Below are 20,740 nucleotides of genomic sequence, written 5' to 3'. Positions count from 1 at the left end.
TTACTCTGCAAGCTTAGACAGTTGCACTTTTCAGCTCTTTATATTTGTGCTTGTTCTATTTGCTTGCTTACTCATTGTGCATATGAGACAAGGTTCTTTGTGTAGTTCAGACAGGCTTAGAGCATGCTGAATCACATAGCCAGCTTCAAACTGGCAAGACCCCACTTCCATACCCAGTGCGGGATTGCGGGTGTACCTATAGTGCCCAACTCTTTTGTTTTTCCAGGCTTTTTGGTTTTTTGTTTTGTTGTTTTGAGTTTTGATTTGTTTGTTTGTTTTGGTGAAATAGAAAAAAAATACTTGATGTAGTATTTTTTGTTTTTGAGCATGAAAACAATTACTTGACTGTGCCCTGCAGTTTCTGATATATGTTAAATACAGGTTGTGTATCTCTTAAATGAAATACATGGGGAATTGGTTGGTGTTCAAGGGTCTGATAAAGACTGCGTGGGTTAAACATTCTTACTCTGGAAAATCCAAAGTGCTCTGAAATTTTTATTTTAAAATGTCATTTTTGTATGGCTTAGGAGTGTGACACTTCAGGTTTTCTCACTAAGTGTTTGGCCTGTTACAGTAAGCAGTAGCTGCTGCTCTTTCCATCTTCTTCTCTCTACTCCCTTCCTCCACCTTCTTCCCCTCCTCCTCCCTCACTCCTTCTATTCTCTTTATTATCTGCACTGAGATACTGAAAGCTTAGAATTCCTCTCACAGCTTCCACATCGGGGGTTTATGGATGTGTCCACGGCCCGTGGTAGCCAGCTGTGTGTTATGGTCCTAAGATGTAAGCCTGGCTGCAAGCCCAGCTCTCAACAACAGTGTCCCCTCTGGGCAGGGCAGCGGTAGGTAGGAGGTTTTGCCTTTCTTTGTTGGAGAAAGGGTATTTCCAGGAGGCCCCTCCACACCTGCACTCTTACCATTCTCTTTCTTAGGTAAGGGTAGGAGTGCTCTCTGGGAAAGAGTGGATCCAGCCTTTGGTCTTCTGCATTCAGAGGAAGGCTATACCAGCCAGGGCTATGCCGGAATGGCTTTGGGGCAGGTAGCTTGACACTGTTACTGAGTGATGTAGATCCTCACCCCACATTGGCCTCGTGGGCTAAAGGTGAAAGAATCTCATTTATGACAGGGTGTGTAGATCCCACAACACGCCTCACACTTCTGCTTGGGCACACCTGTCTGAAAAGACACTGGGAAGGCAGCAGAGGTGGATGGTAGCTTATTGGCTAGGATAGCTCTCTCTCTTTTGAAGGAAGAAGAGTACTTTTCTAAGACTTTGCATCATGGCATGATGGTTCTCAGAAGGAAAAATATCTCTTTCATCTCAAACTAGTCTCTGTTGATGAGAGAAGTTTTCAATAAAACCAAGCAGATGCCCCAGCTTGCCCAGGGTTTCAGCAAGACAGTCTTGTATTACACAAGACAGTAATTAGCAATGATCTCAGCCTAGAAACCTTTAAAGTGTGAAGCAAGGAAAGAAGCTAGTGGAATACAAACAGGAAAAACATCTTAATGACATCCTATAAAAGCTGTACATGAGGTCTTCAGGTCTCACTGGCAGATCTCTCAACCAAAAGTAAACAACACACACACATGGAACGTTGTTTAAAGTAGCAGGACTCTTTTTCAGCATGAACTAGCATGCTCTCCATGACCCTGTGGCTACCTCTGCCCCTTAAGGTACACAGTAGATACACTTGAGCATCTTACATCATCACTAGAGAAAGGCAACTGTGTGTCCCTTACCTGTGTTATCTTTAATAGCCTCACTCTGTGGCTGTTAGCTACTAGGTCATGAGATGATGAACTTGCTGTTGGGGGGTGGGGGCCCTCAGAAAGGCACACAGAGAGAATAGGAACATGGGAGGCAGAACAACTGGCTCGCAGTAATTGCTAACAGCCTGTAGTCTGTCTGGAGAGATTCAGAACTGTGAAGACACCCAGGAGGTCAGTTGCTTCTCTGACTTGTTTAAGGATAATCTAGAAGCATGCACGTCATGGGGGCATCTCCTCACCCATGATCTCACTAGAAATTTCAAGCACACAGCAGAGTTGAAAGAGCCTGAGGTGTTTGAGTAAAATGAATGACTGTAATTTAGAATTTTGAAGGAAAATAAAGTAGAACAGTATTACTGAACAGAAATTCGTGGGATTCTGTAAGAGCTCCATTGTGCTCCAGGTCTCTACATATAAAATAGTTAGAGAAGGAAGCACAGCAGAGCTTAGGAGAGGGCTGGTGAAAACGGACACCATGTGTGCTCTGGACCTGGGTGAGGCACGAGTCCCGTGCCCAGACACATACCCAACATCTGCAGGAGGAGCAGTGGGGGAACTACAAGTGCTTCCTTACTCTCTTCCCATAGCCAAATAGAGCTCACCCAGGGAGTTCTCATAACGCAGGGACAATGGCACCAAATAAAATGAATAGGAAGGGATGGACTTCTCTTTATGTGTAAGCTGTTTCCTAGTAAGTACATCTGGCGAGGATCATGAAAGTGGACGACACCATGAGTTAGGGTTCCATCTCAGTCAACTCTTTGAACCTCATCCACAGTTTTCATGAGGAACTTGAATCTGATTAGGGGACACGGTGCTCAAATTCATAGCCCATTAACTGCCTTGATGATGGAAGCAGGCTTCTCTGGAAGGGTTACACGCCTCAGTGAGCCACTTAGCATGCCATCTCTGACTCCATGAGCTTGTGTTGGTGTTTCCCAGTGATATCGTAAGTCATGTTTCAAGTGATGTTTCGCAGATGTCATGTTTTCCAGAGATGTCCCATCATCTCTCCCATCCAGTCTCCACTGATGGTAGAGCAGGAATATCAGTTTGTGGACAGGGGGGTGAGCCTCCAGTGTTAGTGACTTTATAGTATAGTCTAGGGACCTGCCTTTATTTAGCTTGGTCATGTGGCATATCTACTTGGCAGTCCCTTTGTGCCAGCAAGACTCTATAGCAAGCTATTTTGGAATTAAATTTTTAAATAGCAAATTAAAACGATTTTGTCCTTACTATTTTACAAAATCTCCAAGTTTCAGTGTTAAGAATAGTCTACAGCTCATTGTCCCATGTGCCAGTCTGTCACCACGTATGGCCATTGAAGCCACTAAGGTTAAATAAAATTAAGTAATAAAATTCTAATAAAAATAAACACAAATTAAAAGAAAATTAAATCTCTGTGTCCATAGTTCACCTGCCTGCATGACCATCGACTGCGTTGGTTAGACCACAGGATGTGTTTCCATTGCTGCACTGTTCGTTAGTGTTGAGCCAGCTTATGCAGAGTGAACTGGAACACTGTCGCCTTGCTTTATCTATGATAGTAACAGCTTTCTGTGCTTTTACAGTCAAAAAATACCCGTGGTTGTGTAGTTCTTAGATATTTACACAGCTCCGAACAAAAGAAAGGTCTTTGCTTCATTCTGTCTGTCAGTCAGCCTCGCGGAATCAATGGGGCCAGAGACACAGCTGTCCAGAGGCTTTGTAGAGAAGGATTTGCCCAAGCTCCTCAGCCTGCCTTGAATCAAGGTCTGTGCCTGAGTCAGTTCTCATCAGAATAATAAATGTCTCTGCCCTTAGTATTCACATAAGACTACACTTTTCATTAATACGCAATAGATAGACATGTATGGTTAAATGATGAGGCTTCTTATGAGGCTGGAGGTGGCTCAGTTGGTAAAGTACTTGCCATGTAAGAAAGAGGATCTGAGTTCAGGTCCTCAGCATTCATATAGAGCCGAGTGCATCAGTGCACATCTGTAATCCCAGATCTCAGCGCTCATACAAAGCTGAGTGTATATGTGTAATCCCCAAACTCCTACAGCAAGAAGACAGCTGGAGGTGGGGATCCTCAGCAGCCTGCAGACTCGCCAGCCTGGTGAGTGTAAGTATGAACAACAGGAGCCTTGGAGAGCAAGGACCAACAACCATACTGTGCCACTTGCAGTCTCACACCCGAACACACATGTGTATGCATGTGTGGGGGCATATACACCACATACTCACCCCCCCACACACACACATACACACACCACACACATCACACACATACACACATACACACACACACACATCACACACATACATACATATACCACACACACACACACACACACACACACACACACACAGGGAATGTATAAATACAAAGGGCAGTGATTTATACATGATTTCCTCTTGTGGACTATACATTTGGGTGACTTTAGACATGATTCTCGTTAAATAATTAAAAAGAGTAGAGTACTGCTTCAATATTTCCTTTGGAAGCAGACACAGAATATGGGATATTCCCATTGTAACTTTATTTTATAAATCTTCTTTGTGAATGCTTTTCTTTAGAGCCTAGCCTTGATTCTTGATTTGTGGTGATAACAATATTCTCATAGAATGGGAAGGATTTAGGGTAATAGCTATTTATAGAAACAGCAGTATATTAAGAAGCAGGCTGGCTGCACTCAGGGACCATCAGCATTTTTTGGTTCCTATCAAGCTTGTTGAACTTCCTTCTCCAGGTTTCTATATCAGAGCCTCAGAGCTAGATTCATGGCACATGTGTGGAAGCTCTCACATGCCCTGTGATTTTCCTGGGCAGAGGAGAAAAGTGTGATAGACTTCAGTTATTATCAAGGAATGAAAACAAAATGAGGTGCTCGAGGAATGAAAACAAAATGAGATGCTCGAGTATGTTCATCCCATTCTCAACCACTTGGCCTCCGGAGGTGGTGGAGAAGGAACATTGAGGGAGGAGTGGTTAGAAATAAACTGCCTGGAGGACCAGGGCTCCTGAAGTGCAAGCTCAGAGCAGATCAGTGTGCTACGTTCACTCAGTCAGAGCCTATGTCAGTTTCTCCTCCCTCACCAGTCAGGCTCAGGTTTGTGAAGTACTGAACTTAAATCCCTTTTCATCTTTTGTTCAGCAACACCAGAGGGAGAGAGGGAGAGTGGGGGGCAGGGGGTGACATCTTGTGCTGGAGACATGGCTCAGCAGCTAGGAGCTGCTCTTCCAGGGAACTAGAGTTTGATTCCCAGCACCCACATGGCAGCTTCTAACTGTCTGTAACTCCAGTTTTAGGAAATGGAGATATATACATATAAACAGTACTATCTATATCTATCTATCTATCTATCTATCTATCTATCTATCTATCTAGATATAGATATAGATATATGCATGCAGATAAAACACCAGTGCACATAAAAAAATAAATTTTAGAAAAAAAAAATCTTAAAAACGAGTTTTATTCAGTGTTAGAAACTCTACCTTTCTCTTTCCCTTTCCCTGTGCTAGGGTGGCTGCTTAGCTCACTCTTTCTCATTGCCTGGTCCTACTTTCTGCCTTGCCTTTGCTGGAGATCCGGGCCTTGTCCTGTGAGTCTTGAGGCACCCTGCTACTCATTATATAGCCTCTATGTGAGGTCCACAGAAACTGAGACATGGCATCTATTTCTGCATAAAGAAAGAAGTTTTTGTTTGTTTTGGTTTTTGTTTTTTATTTTTAACCACATAGTCAGCCAGCAGGCTCCTGGGAGTCCGGGAGATGCTGCTGTTGATTGGATGGGAGCTTTTAGATTTCTTTGCCAGGTGTAGGGTGGTAGATGCCATAGCGCCTCTTCGCCAGTAGGTGTCATGTCTCTTCCCTGAAGGAGTTGCCAGGAGGATTTTGACCTAGTGCCATGAGAAGGTCAAGTCGAGCTAGCTCCCTCTGCATGTCTGTTCTTGAAAAGCCCATCTCAAAGCATCTTTGAATCGATCTTGGAAGTTTTTCTTGAAAAACAACTTAAGTATTTTGTTATTTCAGGAATCTGTGCTGGGTCTGATACTGTCTCCCATTAAATTGTGTCTGTCTAATGCATGTGCCATAAGAAGCATCTTTGATCTTCTTAGGAATACACTGTAAGCCTGTGTTTGGGGTGTTTGGCAGTGGCTGTTGTCTAGGAGCTAATTAATTGCTAACCGGGGCCTGATGACTTATTTATAAGGGTGGCTGACTCCAGCCCACTCATGTAAAGAGGGTTTACAATGACTTAGTAGTTGGTACTGAGTGCAAGAATGGAAGGAGAGGGAAGGAAGCAACAGGGAAGACTGTTCATCAGCATCCATCTACCCTGCAATCAGGAAACACAGTATGCAGGAACGGTTATGTGTGTCTGTGTGTGCGGTGGGAGGAGAGGTTAGGGTGAACTTACTATGATTCCTGTTGTCTTGAGAGCATTAGGAAGACAGTGTAAAGGTGGTGATGAAATAACTCCTGGTTCTTGTGGGGGTTAAGGGATACTCAAAGCCAGCAGAAACTGCAGGCTTCTGGTGACACTGCCATGTGACCTGATTTTAGACCCTGAGCTTTGTACTGGACTTCTTTTGTGAGTAATCTCAACAGTAATACTATAGGGTTTTCATGAGCAATTGGGTAGTCACCCTGCCTGTCCTCTCCTGCCTTCCCGCTGAGCACAGACCTGTGAGGAACCCAGCCTGAAAGACAGTAAAGCCCTCACCATGTGCCATCTAATTGGCTTAATTGAATTATCCTCCCTTAATTGGGCCTTCTGTGCTTACTTTTGACACTCAACTGTGAAGGGTTCTGACAACATCTCCCTAGGAAATTCGGCAGTGATTTACCACTATTGATGAGCACTGAAGATATGGATGCCAGCAAGGGAAAGTGAACTGAGAAGAGAACCACAGTCAACAGTCTGCAGCCCATAGCAGAGCATCCTAGGCTGCCTCTCCATGTTCCTCCTGCTCCCGTAGTTTCTCTTGAAAGCCCGGAGTAAGCTGCCTGCCCTTCTGAACCTCAGCTGAGTGGTTTCAGATTCTCGGACTTTCCTTTAAGCACATTAGAGGAAAAGTGAAGCTGCAGACTGCCCCGCCCCCTGAAGCCCACCCTGCTGCTCAGTCCTACTGGGCATGGGGAAGAGTGGGCTTGATGCTCTCACCATTGCTGGGATACAAGGCAGGTAGAAGACGGGATTTCAGTGTGGGCCAGGAAAAGAAACCGACAGGCAGGTTTCAGGATGGAACGGTCATCAGGCTAGTGTTGATATGGGGCCCTGAGTGGGTTCCATTAACGGCAGCTGCCACCTCCAGCAGCACCCACCCTCCTATCCCCCATCTGACCTCTGGGGATGGAGTCCATGAACCACAGCCCAGTGGGGAATCAGAGCAGCTGTTGGCAGTGATATCCAGCCATGTTGCTATTTGCTTACACTCTCCGTCAGCTACACTACCCATCAACACCCTGATGTAAAGTGTCCCCCTTTCATCAGAAAGGCTTATGATCCATAGAAATAATCTTTTCTTTCTTTCTTCTTCTTTTCTTTTTTTTTTTAACCTCCCAGTACATGAGCAATGTGGACTCGTGGTGTAAGGCCTGTGGTGAAGTAGACCTTCCCTCAGAACTGCAGGACCTGGAAGATGCCATTCATCATCACCAAGGGATCTATGAGCACATCACCCTCGCTTACTCTGAGGTAAGAGTGTGTTTCTCTGAGAGCGCAAGGCATTGATGGTTTTAAATCAAAGCCCTAAAGCTGCAACACTTGATTCTTTGGGAAGCTCAGGAGAAGCTCTGTGTCCTGTTAAGCTGTTAAGCTGTCCTTTAGTCGCCCAGCATTTGGATTCCTGTTAGGCAGGGGGTGAGGGTGGGGATGCTCGATCTTTCCTGTAAGCATATAAGAGGAAAAGTAAAGCTTCTGCCTCCCCACCCCCGATTCTCGGTCGGATAGTGGCCAGAAAGCAGTCTGTGCATGGCTCGAGACTTTCAGAAATGGGGCTGCTTGTATTCTTATTGTCAGAAAATCAAAATCGCAGCCTCCTTGTCCTCATTTTCAGGAATCTGCATTGCATTGCATTAGAGTTTAGTCCAATTCAACCTTCTCTTCATCAGTGAAACTTCTGAGAGAGGAAGATAGCCATGCTTCGCCCTTACACTCTGCATTATAAAACGTTCACTGTTTTTCTAAGTGTGCAGGGCTTGCTGTTTTAGACATACAACTATTGAGATGCCTCAGCGAGAAACGTCTCAAAGCTCCCCATAGAGGCTGGGCATGGAGATAAATGCTCACTGGGTTTAAGTCAGTCCTTGGTCTGAGCCATTTTCTCCTGCCAGAGTCGTGTTTCGGTCTGGTCATAACTCACTGACATCTGGCACTGTCATGTCCTTGGGCCCAGGTCTCCTGCCTGCTGTCCATGGTCAGAGAACTGCAGTCCTTGATTCAGGGGTTGCCCAGTCTCCTTTCTGTTAGAGTCAACCTTTTGCTCAACAAGAGCCTCCCTTTTTTTGAACACTGTATTCTGTTTTTATGGGATTAAAAAAAGTCAGTTCTGTATTCCTTTTTTTTTTTTTTTTTTTTTTTTTTTTTTTTTTTTTTTTGGTTTTCAAGACAAAGTTTCTCTGTGTAGCCCTGGCTGTCCTGGAACACATTCTGTAGACCAGGCTGGCCTCGAACTCAGAAATCCACCAGCTTCTGCCTCCCGAGTGCTGGGATTAAAGGCATGCACCACCACTGCCTGGCTCAGTTCCGTATTTCTTATTTGGGCATGCATAGCTAGTTAGTTGTCTAGCTCTTGAGGGTCTGCTTACATGAGTGATAGTCCTTTGTATAGTCCAACTGAAAACTGGATGAATCTTTCATTTTGAAGTCACATTGACTCGTGAGGATTATGACTTCTAAAAGCCATCAGTTCCTTTCCTAGGGTGCCTTTTCTGTGCAGCATCTAGTCCTGACCTGCAGTGAAGAAAGTTAAGGGCCCTGATACGATGAAGCCGTTAGTTACCTACTCTGACATGACTCTTTCTCTAGCATTTTTCTCTGATTACAGTGCTGAGCCTGCACCAGGCAATCACACACCTTGTCCTAACCAGGCCAAGGAGGCATCAGACAGCCTTTGTTCTCAACACAGCTGGCTCTGCTCTGCCAGGGGACCAGCTGAGAAAATGCACAGGATGCATCGGAATTACTTTCAATTGCCTGTGCCAACTTTCCTTGATACTCCTAGCTGTATCTCTATTTCCCCACATTCTATGAATATGGACGTCTTGACTCAGTATACCTTTACCTATGACATAGTTTTGTTCCAGTGTAAACTGGCTCAAAATAATTTGATGGGAAGGAAGAGCCTCCAATTGAGATGTGGTAGAATGGCCCTTTGCTCCTACATTCCCCATTCCCAGGCGTAGACTTGCCTTTGAGGAGCATGTACCACAATTTTGCTCTGTCCACTGGCCCCCTCTCTGTACAGACAGCCTATCACGGACTCATTCAGAGCCTTCTACTTGATTTTTCTGGTCTCTAGATGCTGTCTAATATTGCATTAATATGTCTGGGGCTATCTCTTTTCCTGCATTTAGTATCTTACTTAGATAGTCTTAAAGAGTACAGAACTTTCAACCTTATTCGGACTCTATCCCAAGCCCAGGCAATCATCCATCACCAACTATTCAGCATATACCACCCTGGAAGGTTTCTGTCATGATGTCACAGCAGAGAGCCCACATAGTTACCCTGTGATACCACAGGGTGACACTGACAGAGCATACCAATCTGTCCTCACACTATGTCTCACGTGCCAGCATCCACAGAGGACTTCTCCTCTCTGTCCTCCTCACACTATGTTCCATGTCCTAGCATCCACAGAGGACTTTTGTAATGTTTGCCTGGTCAGTTACCCATCTCTTTCCATTGTTCTTTCTGTTTGTTGATGGCTTTCCATCTTGAGGAAGAAGCAGCCTCCTCCTTTCTCCTACAAAAACTTGTACTTTATGGGTTGTACCTGGTACTCTGTTTTGATGCCTGCCTTGTCCAGATTTGGGCAGTGACCCATAGCAAGTGTCTTTTGAACATTCTGTTACTTTCTAGCATAACAAGGTGCTCCAGGGTCCTCTTGTACCTTCCCTGCTTGCTCCCACTGTCAGCTGTCCCCGCTAGTAAAATGGATCCTTGCATTGTTGTATACTGTTTAGAAAGTAAGGCCAGAACACTTGTTTGCTTATGAGGTGTCAATGCTTCTATGCTCTGTAAGCAGAGTTGAGAGTATAATGGACATGTATATGAAGGTACATGTGTCTGTCTGGACACCACTCACTCTTCCATTTTTATGCGTGCGCGTGCACACACGCATGTGCACACACACACACACACACACACACACACACACATCCTCTGCACTCATCTACTCATACCCTTATCCACCCACCCATCCACCAACCCCTCCACATGCCTCCCTACGTATATACATATAAAATTCTCCCTGCGTCTGCAGTTACAGGGTCCTATAGGAGTAGTCAGTCCATACACAGTGCTTCTTTCATCTGTGCTTCTTTCTCTGCCTCACTGCCTCCTTCGCTTGGTCTACACATTTTTTTCTTTAAGGAACAAAACCTATGTTTAGTTTCTAGCTTACTGTGGGAAACCTTTTGCCTTTTTCCCAAGCACTCAAGCATCTGCTGACTGCCTTAGTCAGCCTGTGCCCATGTTACCTGGTTTTGTCACTGTGAGTTGGAGAAGTCAGTTAAGTGATGCCCAGGCACCCTGACCTCATGCCAGATTTTTGAAAGAATTAAAGAAGATGCCCGTTGCCCTGAGTCTGTGCAGACAGTGCTCTGACCTCACAGAGCTATGAAACCCATAGCTATGAAACCCCTGGTTTGGGACCAGGTTGAGTGCTTTTGTGTACTTTGCTCCCTTATGTCTCTGGACCATCATATTCTAACACTTATAGATCAGCATCCTCCCTTCGGACTCCCTGACCCTTCTCAGGGTAGTGTTTGCTTCTCTTTGGGTCACTGTTGGTCTTAAAGCCTTGAGCAGTGAAGCCCCAGTAAGCCTTCTTTGGGCAAGGGAAGCATCTCCCTGCAGGGCTCCCAGCTCGAAATCTGACTTCCTGAGAAATGGAGAGAACCAAGTGCTGGAACTAGGCTACGCCAGCCTCAGGAGGTCTGGGGTGGGTTTTCAGGCAGCTCACGGGGATCCACACAACAGAGTGTGCTGTCCTGGTCTTTAGGATCTACTCAGGAAGCATACCAGTGGAGAGTTTGTACAAATTTCCTCCTAAACATTAGGAACAAACACGCTTTTGATAGAGTAAGTTTAAATTACCTTTAGTTATCGTTTGCTTTTGTCAGTACATGCATTACCCCAACTTATGTATTAGAACATATTAGTTCATGCCGATATTAATAGAATGCTTATGAAATGTGATTTGATTGCCTGTCAAGTCCCAAGCCCCATATTCCAAGGGAAGCAAAGAGCAGACTGGAAACTGAGCTGGTGTGATCTTTAAACAGTTATGAAAAATCCTATTCTTTGACAATGAAGTCTGACTTTGTCCTGGCCGCTGCCTTGCCTGGTGGGGCAGGCTGGTGCCCTGGGTGCCTGGCACCTAGAAACAGCTTAAGCATCACTTGCTTCTGTAATTAGGGACAATCAAACTATACCAACCACCAAATACCGTCAGCTTGACACGAACGACTTCTTTTAATGTTTAAAATATTCTTGTTTCTGTTTCATTTGTCTGTGTTGCTGCTGAACATGGGACCACCTTCCATCATTAATTTTCTTCTGATTGTTGTGCACCACTTAAAATCTTTCTGTAGGGCACAGCTGTGGTCTTTATAAAATTTGTAGTATATATTTTTTTCATGTGTTACTCTGTTTCCAAAAGGCATGGACATTTTGCTCAAAGTTACCGAAATCTATGTGATGTGATATTGTTTATTGCACTTAAGTAATTAACACTTTGTAAGTAAATACCAAATCCATGCCAGCTAACTGAAGTGAAATTGTTCTTGTAAAGGAGTGTAGAATTGCCCTGGGTGGAACTCAGTGCTGACCTTTTCAGAGGGAGAGAGGGTTCTGCCCCATGGTTTTTGCTGCAGATACTCCTGCTGCATTCAAACCGTGCACTATATTGTACTAACAAGCTGGAGCTTAGGAGTTCTTTCCAGGGCAAGTTCAGTGAGAAGTGAGTAATTTGAAACAACTGTTGAGTCCCAAGAGATGAAGCACCCTAGGGTATAGCAGGAGCCATGCTACTGACTCAGTCTTGAAATAAATTGTGTAGGTAACTTTATCTTCCACATGTAAATGTGGAAAGATAAAGTTTAAATGTTCATAAGCAATGTATATGTTATAGTATGTTCGACACAATAGAAAGGTCCTTGATGACCAAGAATATTCCAGTGTATAAACACCCCAGGGTGTGCATCTACACAGACATTCAGACTGGCCACACATGTAAACCTGTTGTGAATACAGCCAGTAAAGATGGCCCTGGAGGTGCGTGCCATCAGAGATATCCATACTGAGATGGAATCGACAGAGAGATGTGATCTGAGGAGTGAGTTGCTCTCAGGTTGTACTTTTTGTTCTGTATGCATGCTCTTGGTGTTGCTGGAAAGACCAATGGTTCTACAAGTGAACAAGACAGGAGAGGACAGTTTCTCTCTATCTGCTGATGGATGCCCTTCTTAGCTGAAGGCCCACATCCCAGTCTATCATAGGAAACCCCAGTTTCCCCTGCAAGTCACTGCAGAGAGGCATACATCAGCATGAAGGGCAGAAGATCTCTCTGGGTTGGTCTGGGCACATTTTCTTTCAGCTGGCACTATCTCTGGTTAACAGGGTTCTTTCCTACCTGGTCACTGTCATTTAAGTTTTGTTATAAGGATGCATCAGATGAGTTTTAGGCCCCCAAACCTTCATAAGAATAGTCATTTCCCCCAAAGGCCTCAGTGCAGGCATGGAAAACTATTGTGTTACATTGTTGCTCAGCAGCCTCCTGAGAGGGTTAGCCTAGAGCAGGTCCAGAGCTCCCTAGTGCAGCACTGTGCATCCATGTTCTTGTATGTTGTCTCATCAGGTGACTTTTCTTTCTGCTACCTGTGGCATAGTTATTCATAACCTGAAGAATATGGGAGCAATGCATATTGCTTATTTTCCACTCCTCCCTTTCTTCTGTGGATAGTCTAAATGCTTTCTTTGAATTGCACTTTGATAATTAGCTGCCGCAGTATAACACTGTGGCGGCTTCCCAATCAGAATCACTTCTTTAAAGCCAATATACCAAACAGAGTGATGTTTTTGGTTTTGTTTTAATTTTTTTAAATAAAGTGGTCCTTTGTGTCCGTGAAAAAGTTTGCTTTTTACCTGGTTACTTAGTTACTCGTTCTGACTGGGGTCTAAGATCCAGCATCAAAATCCTGATGACCTACTGTATTTGCTCACAGTAACTCAAGAGAAAATTTGTACAGTAAGCTTCAGTTCACAGTTGACCCTAGCGAAGTGAGTCAGCTTGCTGGTTTGTGTTACGTGGGCAGATAGACGGCTGTGTCTCCTGCTTTACCCTGTTGGAAGTTTATTTTCACCCGGTGTTTTATGTTTGCTTCTATGATGTCATTGGATAATCGGTGGATGGTTTTACATTTTATTTATTAAATGTGACCTGATGTGGTTGCATGTGGTAGCAGAGTGTACCTGATCACAGGGTCTGCACGCAGCCTGGGCAAAGTGAATGATCTCTCTGTGTGTGTTGTGAGCAGGTGAGCCAGGATGGGAAGTCCCTCCTTGATAAGCTCCAACGCCCCCTGACCCCCGGCAGCTCCGACTCCCTCACGGCCTCCGCCAACTACTCCAAGGCAGTGCACCATGTCTTGGATGTCATCCACGAGGTACTGCACCACCAGCGCCAGCTTGAGAACATCTGGCAGCACCGCAAGGTGCGGCTCCACCAGAGGCTGCAGCTCTGTGTCTTCCAGCAGGATGTTCAACAGGTGGGTGCACCTCTCCTCTCCTTCACGCCCAGGGAGGGTGGGGGCTCTGGTTCTGACTGTGACCTGATGCTGTCAGCATGGTTCTCCCACTTGCAGGTGTCTGCTGACACCTGGGGTGAGCATTCTTCTCTCACTTTTATTGATCTGTGTGAATAGTGCTGATTTCTTTTTTTTTTTTTTAAGATGGCTTGTTCCTCTAAGATAGATAGTGCCACCAATGGTATATAATAAGGGCTTATTAATGTGTCAGGTGGACTTTATGGCTGTCCATTTACTCATAGTCAGCACTTCCTTTGTCACTTTGGTGCTCGTCAGCCTGCTGTGTCTGCTGCTGAAGAGGACTCAGACCTAAAGCTGGGGAGCATAGAGAAGCTGATGTAGCTATGGCAATAATGAGCTCATGTCCTTTCCCTAAAAATGATGGGAATCGGGGCAACAGTGTGTGAGTCCTGGGGATGAAAATGCCTGTGTATCTGCTATTCAAGCATCTCGAAGGTTGGCCTGAAGCCACAGTGGTTGTTTTGGGGGTCAGTCCAGTCTCCTCTTTTGTGTGAGTCCCTGTGCCAGATTCAGGCAGGTTCAGTGGCTTCAGATTTCCATCTCCAGGAAACCCGAGAGTTAAGTGGGATTTCTGCTTAAGAGTTTGGAGAGCCCTACAGCAAACCGTTCTGATAGAAGATCATCCCTGTGGACATCAGTCAGTGTAAATCTGGTGGCGTCATAATACTTGTGACAGTTGTGTCATCTGGATATTACACTTCCTAGACTCCTTTCCTGATTGCGTTTTTTGCGATCTCTGAGGATCATGTATATAACGTCGCAGTGGTCATTCTGGTGTTAGTATTCCTTTTACCAGGGGGAGAGTGGAGAAGAGGGTGTGGGGGTGGAGCCAGCCAGCACTGGGGAATGCGCCAATTCTTCCACTGAGCCATTCAACAGGACGGATTAAGGACATGTCCTCTCCCTTGGATCTCATTTGGTGACACACTTGTGAACCACGGTACTTTCTGACAGGGCCCCTGTTCTCCCCCAAGGAGGCAGCAGCACGGTGGTCTCTTTCCCTGGCTGTTGGGGACCCTTGGTTTGTGGAGGTTGTTACTGGAGGTACAGGCTAGGGAGAGGCACCCAGACGGAGGCCTTCAGAAGAGTCTCAGGTCAGTTACCTGATCTGGCATCAAGTACCTGAAACTGAAAACAGCACATATTACATGGGAAATAGCAGTAATTCTGAGTTCACCTGTTTAAGCCAGCATTTCCAGACCATCAGGTTGAATATCAGGAGAGAGTGCCTTCTGATCACACACTAATGTTCCTGTTAACATCGCACAGAGACAGGTATCGCCACTAAGGGGAATACTTGCTGTTGACTTGTAATGCTTTGGACCTGTTAATGAAAACAGGAAACTTCTATGTAGGTTTGACTTGCGATGGCAAAGCTCAAAACCAAAAAGATTAATCCAAACAAATGTGCTAATAGAAAGGATGGAAAAGCCAACAAGGCTTCTCTTGAACTCCAGTTTCATCCTATTTAGCAGAGTGGTGAGCCGAGGAGACAAAATGAGCAGAATAACCCAGAGAAGCATTTGAGAAGGCCGTTGCTGAAGACAGATCTGTACAGATGAAAAGAGTCTATAAGAATATAATAAGCCAGTTAGCGATCCTATAAGTGTTCATTTGTTTGGGGTTATGAAAAGCATCAGCAAGGATTTTCCAGGAAAAAGAAAGGCAGATCTTTCTGAATGTAGACAGGGAAGGATTACTGCTTCCTGCCAGCAACCCTCCTAGAGGGGAATTCTTACCAGAACCTTGGCCAGACTGTTGCCCAGGGACTGTGCCATGGGGGGTGGATGGGGAGTTTGGTCAAGTGGTTAATTTCTCATAATCTTTGTACAGAAGCAGTTTGGGATGCTAGTAAGGGGTGTGGTCAGGAGAAGTTGGTCAAGGCCACAGATCCATTCAGGGGACAAGGATATGGGGATTGGGGCTTGTTAGAGCAGGCTTGCCCAGCTCACAAGTGTTGGCTGCTCTTACCTTTGCCACTGTTAGCTTGAATAAAACCTTTGCCATGTTTCCTGACAATCACATACTATGTTTCCATTTCCTATTTCCTGTTGAGCGCCCCTCACAGAACACTTATTTGCATTAAACAGGGAATAACTGACTTCCGGTCAGTGTTTTCCTTTAAGCCTGGGTTTGAGTTTGGTTTTTATGTGAAGGCAATGGTGCTTCCTGCTGCACACTTGTCTAGGTAGGGTCATTAACAGTCATGGACAGCATTCAAGACAGCATGCTGTCAGGCTTGTTTTTCTGCCTCACCTGTCCAGTTTGTCCAGCTCTTAGAGTGTTGGGATTCAGTTATCCAACACAACAAGGTACATGGCCCCGCAATCTACTTTCTCAAGGCCAGCCACGCCATCAGATGCTCATCAGGCAGGGAGACCTCAAAAGCCTTTGTTTGCTCCTGGGAACCTCATGTGTGAGCATCATTCTGAAATTGCCTCCTAGAAGCATTCCTTCCACATAGATGCTGTATTACAAAACATGTTTTCTCAGGCAGTCAAGCGCAGTGGTGTGTGCCAATGGTTCCTGCCACTCAAGAGTCTGGGGCAAGAGGGTCACTAGAGCCTAGTCGACAAAGACTAGCCTAGGTAGCATAGTGAAACCCTGTCAAAAAAGAAAAATGAGGAAACTTTTCTTAAATGACTGAGCAGATCTGGGTCATTCTAGAATCTTCTCGCCTCTATGTCTTCCTCCGGGTACTATGTGTGTTGTGTTTTTCTATGTGTATGTACGTTTCTGGGGAGATATAAACAGATACAGACCCTGTCGAGAGAGAACCAAGGATAACCCAAAGTGTGATTACACCAAAGTCTACCTTGGGGAACAGGTGAGTTGATTGTGTTATTTAAAGAGCATGGGTGACCCAAAGGAAACCATGTCATCAGATGTCCTCACCATGCATGGATGACAGCTTCCCCATAACTGTATAGATGGAGTCCCACTTTAGTTAGCCTTCTGTAATCTGTATGAGTCAGCATCTCCTGAGACCACAAGGCTATCCACCATTAGGGCAAACTTACATACTGCCTTTATAATGTTGGTAATATGTGACCTCGAAGAAGGTTCTATTAATAGGACAGAAAACACTATTGGCTTGGCCTGCTGAGGCAGGGGATCATCATCCCCAGTTGAAGGCAAACCTGCAGGTACACAGTGAGTCCTAGGATAATTTGGACTGCATTGTAAAAAACTTTTTCAAAGAAGAAACAGACCATTATACACTAACTATGTAGTATGTCTTTTAAATAGCTGCTGAGACCTTAGGACGAACAACAATATGAACTAACTAGTACCCTCAGAGCTCCCAGGGTCTCAACCACCAACCAAGGACCGCACATGGAGGGGTCTGATTGTTCTGGCAGTATGTGTATAGTAGAGGATTGCAATTTGATCATCAATAGGAGGAGAGGAGCTCGACCCTGTGAAAGTTCTGTGCCCCAGTGTAGGGGAATGCCAGGGCCAATAAGTGGGAGAGGGTGGGGTGGCAGGCATGGGGAAGGGGGAGGCAACAGGGGTTTGTTTTTGTTGTTTTTGTTTGTTTCTCTGTTTTTTGGAGGGGAAACTGGGAATGGAGAAATTTACATGTAAATAAAGAAAATATCTTAAAAAAAAAATAGCTGCTAAGGCCCTGGGCACTGTACTCAACCACACACACACACACACACACACACACACACACACACACACACACACTGTGAAGTGGACACATCTTTTTGTGTTTTATCTGGATGTTCTTTGTGTTACATTAAGTACTGTGGTTTGGTATACTCTTCCTTGAGCAATGTCAGATTTCTTGTCTAGTTTGTACAAGCAGCATTTTTAGAGATGGAAATGAAGTTTATAAAAGATGTTGCCACAGCTTCCAGCCGGACTCTCCACCTTGTCACCTAAAGTGCTGATGCCTAGGACCATATACTAGGTCAAACCCTGCATTCTAAGTGCTTCTCTTGAGTTGACTTCCTGGAGCCTTGATTTTAGCTTAAAAGGGACAGTAGTGAAAGTCTATGCGTACTGCGCCCCAGGGAGTAGGTATAGATTGAGAGCTCCTGGCTTCTTCAGATTTGTGATCTGTGGACTTGCCTGGGCACCTTCAATAATCAAATGCACGAGTGTTTCCAGGTACACACTGAGGGGCTCTGCGAGGATCAGACTCTGTCACAAGTTCTTATACTAATAATCACAGAGATATGAGTCCCCCAAAATCTGGCAGATTAATTAGGTAGTAGGACCCTCTTACAGAAAACTGTTTTACAGATTGGGTATGGTTTTTAAGCCAGCCAGAACCCTGTCCCCTGCACAGGAGCATGTGTTGGGCTTGTCCCGAGCACTTGCTAACTGGCCTTCACCCAGTTTGAGTCTCTGCTTTCAGAACCACTTCTCCCCAGTAGTCTGAGGTGTTCCGATGCTGGAATGCTTTTCTCCTTCCTGCAACAGAAGCTTAAGAAAACACTGGGAGGCTGCCTCCCTGCCCTACACATTGGCCCTCCGCAGAGTAACCAAGACTTACTGCCTCTGCTAATTGGGAGTGATGATTGCCCTGCCCCTGTTCCTTGGAAGAACCAGAGGCTTCCTGTGCGCACACCGGTATGCAGGCCTGCCTCGGCAGTGCTCAGATGGCAAGATGACTATTAGCCCATGTAAGCACACTTGCGATCATCATGGTCGGGCTTGTCAAGAAGTCAGATCAAACCATCAGCAGTTTTCTGCACATGTAGCTGAAGCACTCAAGTGCTGCGTTGTCTTTTTCAGTGCCTTGGTCTTGGATTTGTCCACTAGGGGGCACTGAGGAACAGGAAAGATGCTGGCACTCTGCCTTCTGCATAGAGAGGAAGGTGGTGTTAGCCTCCTAGATTTTTTTGCTCTGCTTCTGAGCCATGAAGCTGAGGAAAATGATTAACCTTTGACTTGGTCTTCAGCTTGAGAGGGAGGGCAGACCCATGCCCACCCTGTTTGTGGGGCTGGGATCTTCGTGTGGCACAGAATTGACAATCATTGGCTACAGCTGTGATCAGAGATGGTGGCTGGACTGGGATGATAAAATCCCATGACTTGCAAATCCTCTTATATTTAAATGAAGGGTTTGAGCATATGTCTTTAAGATGCTGTAACTTTCACAAATATATTAATCCACCATCTCTTTGTCAAGAAGGAAAATTTACCCTGACTTTCTAAAGAAAAGCCTTGTGGGAGGTTTTGAAACTTCAGCAGGATTCCATAACCATCTGCTCTTATCTTAATAAAGTGCTGGGTACCTGCGCATCACTTCAGTTGCTTTTGTGTTTGTTAGAAATGCACTGTCAGCAGTATTTTTACGTTTCTGTTGGAAAGAACCATTGCTAAAGAAAACGTGGCTGCTATCACCCTGCATGCGCCACATACGACAGATTTTATTTCCAAGCTATACTTCCTGAAGTACTTTTCTCAGAGTTAAAAAAACAAATTCAAATGAGGTGATTTGCTCCTTCTAGCTATCCAGCAAATGTTTATCTCCAACACTGTGCAGCCATGCCTGCTTCAAGTCTCTGTTAGTGGAGAGGAATTGCCGAGCTTTTGACTTCACGATAGCCTGATTTCTGTTCGTTTGGTTGGTTGGTTTGGTTTTGGTTTTTGTTGTTTTTAAGTTAAGAAATGTAAAGAATATACTACAAAAAGTTGTGAGTTGTTTTTTTTTTTTTTGCTTGTTTTTGTTTCTTGAAAGTCTTCCCCGCCTCTATCCCTTCAGTCTTACAGGTAGGTGATAGCTTGGAGCTTAGATGTTAGTTTTGTACTTTTAAATCCTTTTCAAGTTTAAAATACTTTTTTTTGTTTATTAAAACTTTAAAGAACTTACAAATTAAAAAATCACACATTAAAATGTGCCACACCCAAAGTCTACACTTGTCAGTGAACATCTATCTTAAACTGCCATCCTGAAGCTTTGAGGTTCCCTAGTGAACTCCCCAGTTCTGTGTGGAGTTGGTCATGCTCACAGAGACAGTCATTAAATAGTTGGAGGTTGAGACATTACTTTTCAGAGGGGAATGAGATGCGCTTACTAAGGTCTCCTCAGCAGACCCAGATCTACTGGGCAGCCACTGGAGAGTGCAGTCTGCCTGAAGGTTCCCTTGCTGCATTTATAATCCCAACCACAACAAATAGTTTGTGCTGAGCAGTCGTTCAGACAGAATGGAATACTTATAGCCTGTGCCATCCAAGAGCTTAAAGTAAGATGCCAGCATGCCAGAGGTCCAGGTGTGCTGCGCAGCTGCCTTGTGGTGGCTGCAGTGGTTCGTGCGGACACATTTAAATCCTCAACTGCATATGCTCATCACTGCTGACTGGGAGGGAAACTGAAGCTGAGAAAAAATAGGGAACTTACTCCCAGGACACAGTCAGATCACATCAGTGTGCAGAGGGACGGGTATTGAAGACATGGAAATGTGGTACCTTTCAGGGCAGAGTCAGCAGAATGGGTAGATGAGTTAGACCACTCTGGCAGCAGACAGATGGATCCAGGGAGCAGGGATGATGAGCAGGTGACTGTCAGCGCTGACACAGACAGGTGAAGATCCGAAATAAACCAGGCATGAGGATGGTAGGCGTGTATAGCCTTGGCCTGAGCACCCACTGCCAGGCTTGCTTCCATTCCCTAAGCCCACTTCAGCTCATGGCTACTCACAATTCCAAAATGATTTCTACAGGGTCTTGGAGGTTTGCTAAGGTTCACCATCCTCTGTCTGGACTAGAATGGTGCAGAGCGAATGCTCAGGTGTGGAGTAGTGATAGAGAGCAGGTTGCCTTTATTGTGCAGCCTGTCTAGTTGATCACTCTAGAATCAGCCACTGTGGACCAACAGTTCACCCTGACTTTTGACTTTTAGTAGAGGTTCCCACACCACTGTCTGGCTGGATTTACCCTATTTCTTTTTTTTTTTTTTTTTTC

General features: G+C 45.0%; 1 protein-coding gene across 3 annotated transcripts in view; it reads left to right on the top strand.

Annotated features, from left to right (window-relative positions):
* Trio (trio Rho guanine nucleotide exchange factor) overlaps nucleotides 1-20,740 on the top strand; it is a 302,139-nt gene that overhangs the window by 130,543 nt on the left and 150,856 nt on the right. For all 3 annotated transcript variants that reach the window (XM_031360502.1, XM_031360501.1, XM_031360503.1), the window contains exons 8-9: nucleotides 7,329-7,460; nucleotides 13,529-13,759. In XM_031360502.1, coding sequence (XP_031216362.1) covers nucleotides 7,329-7,460; nucleotides 13,529-13,759 — 363 coding nt within the window. The remainder of the gene's footprint in view (nucleotides 1-7,328; nucleotides 7,461-13,528; nucleotides 13,760-20,740) is intronic.

This window comes from Mastomys coucha, unplaced genomic scaffold (genome assembly GCF_008632895.1).
Source record: "Mastomys coucha isolate ucsf_1 unplaced genomic scaffold, UCSF_Mcou_1 pScaffold8, whole genome shotgun sequence".
NCBI classification, from domain to species: Eukaryota; Metazoa; Chordata; class Mammalia; order Rodentia; family Muridae; genus Mastomys; species Mastomys coucha.
The sequence above is the reverse complement of the archived record's forward strand: the minus strand, read 5'-3'. Positions and strand labels throughout refer to the sequence as shown.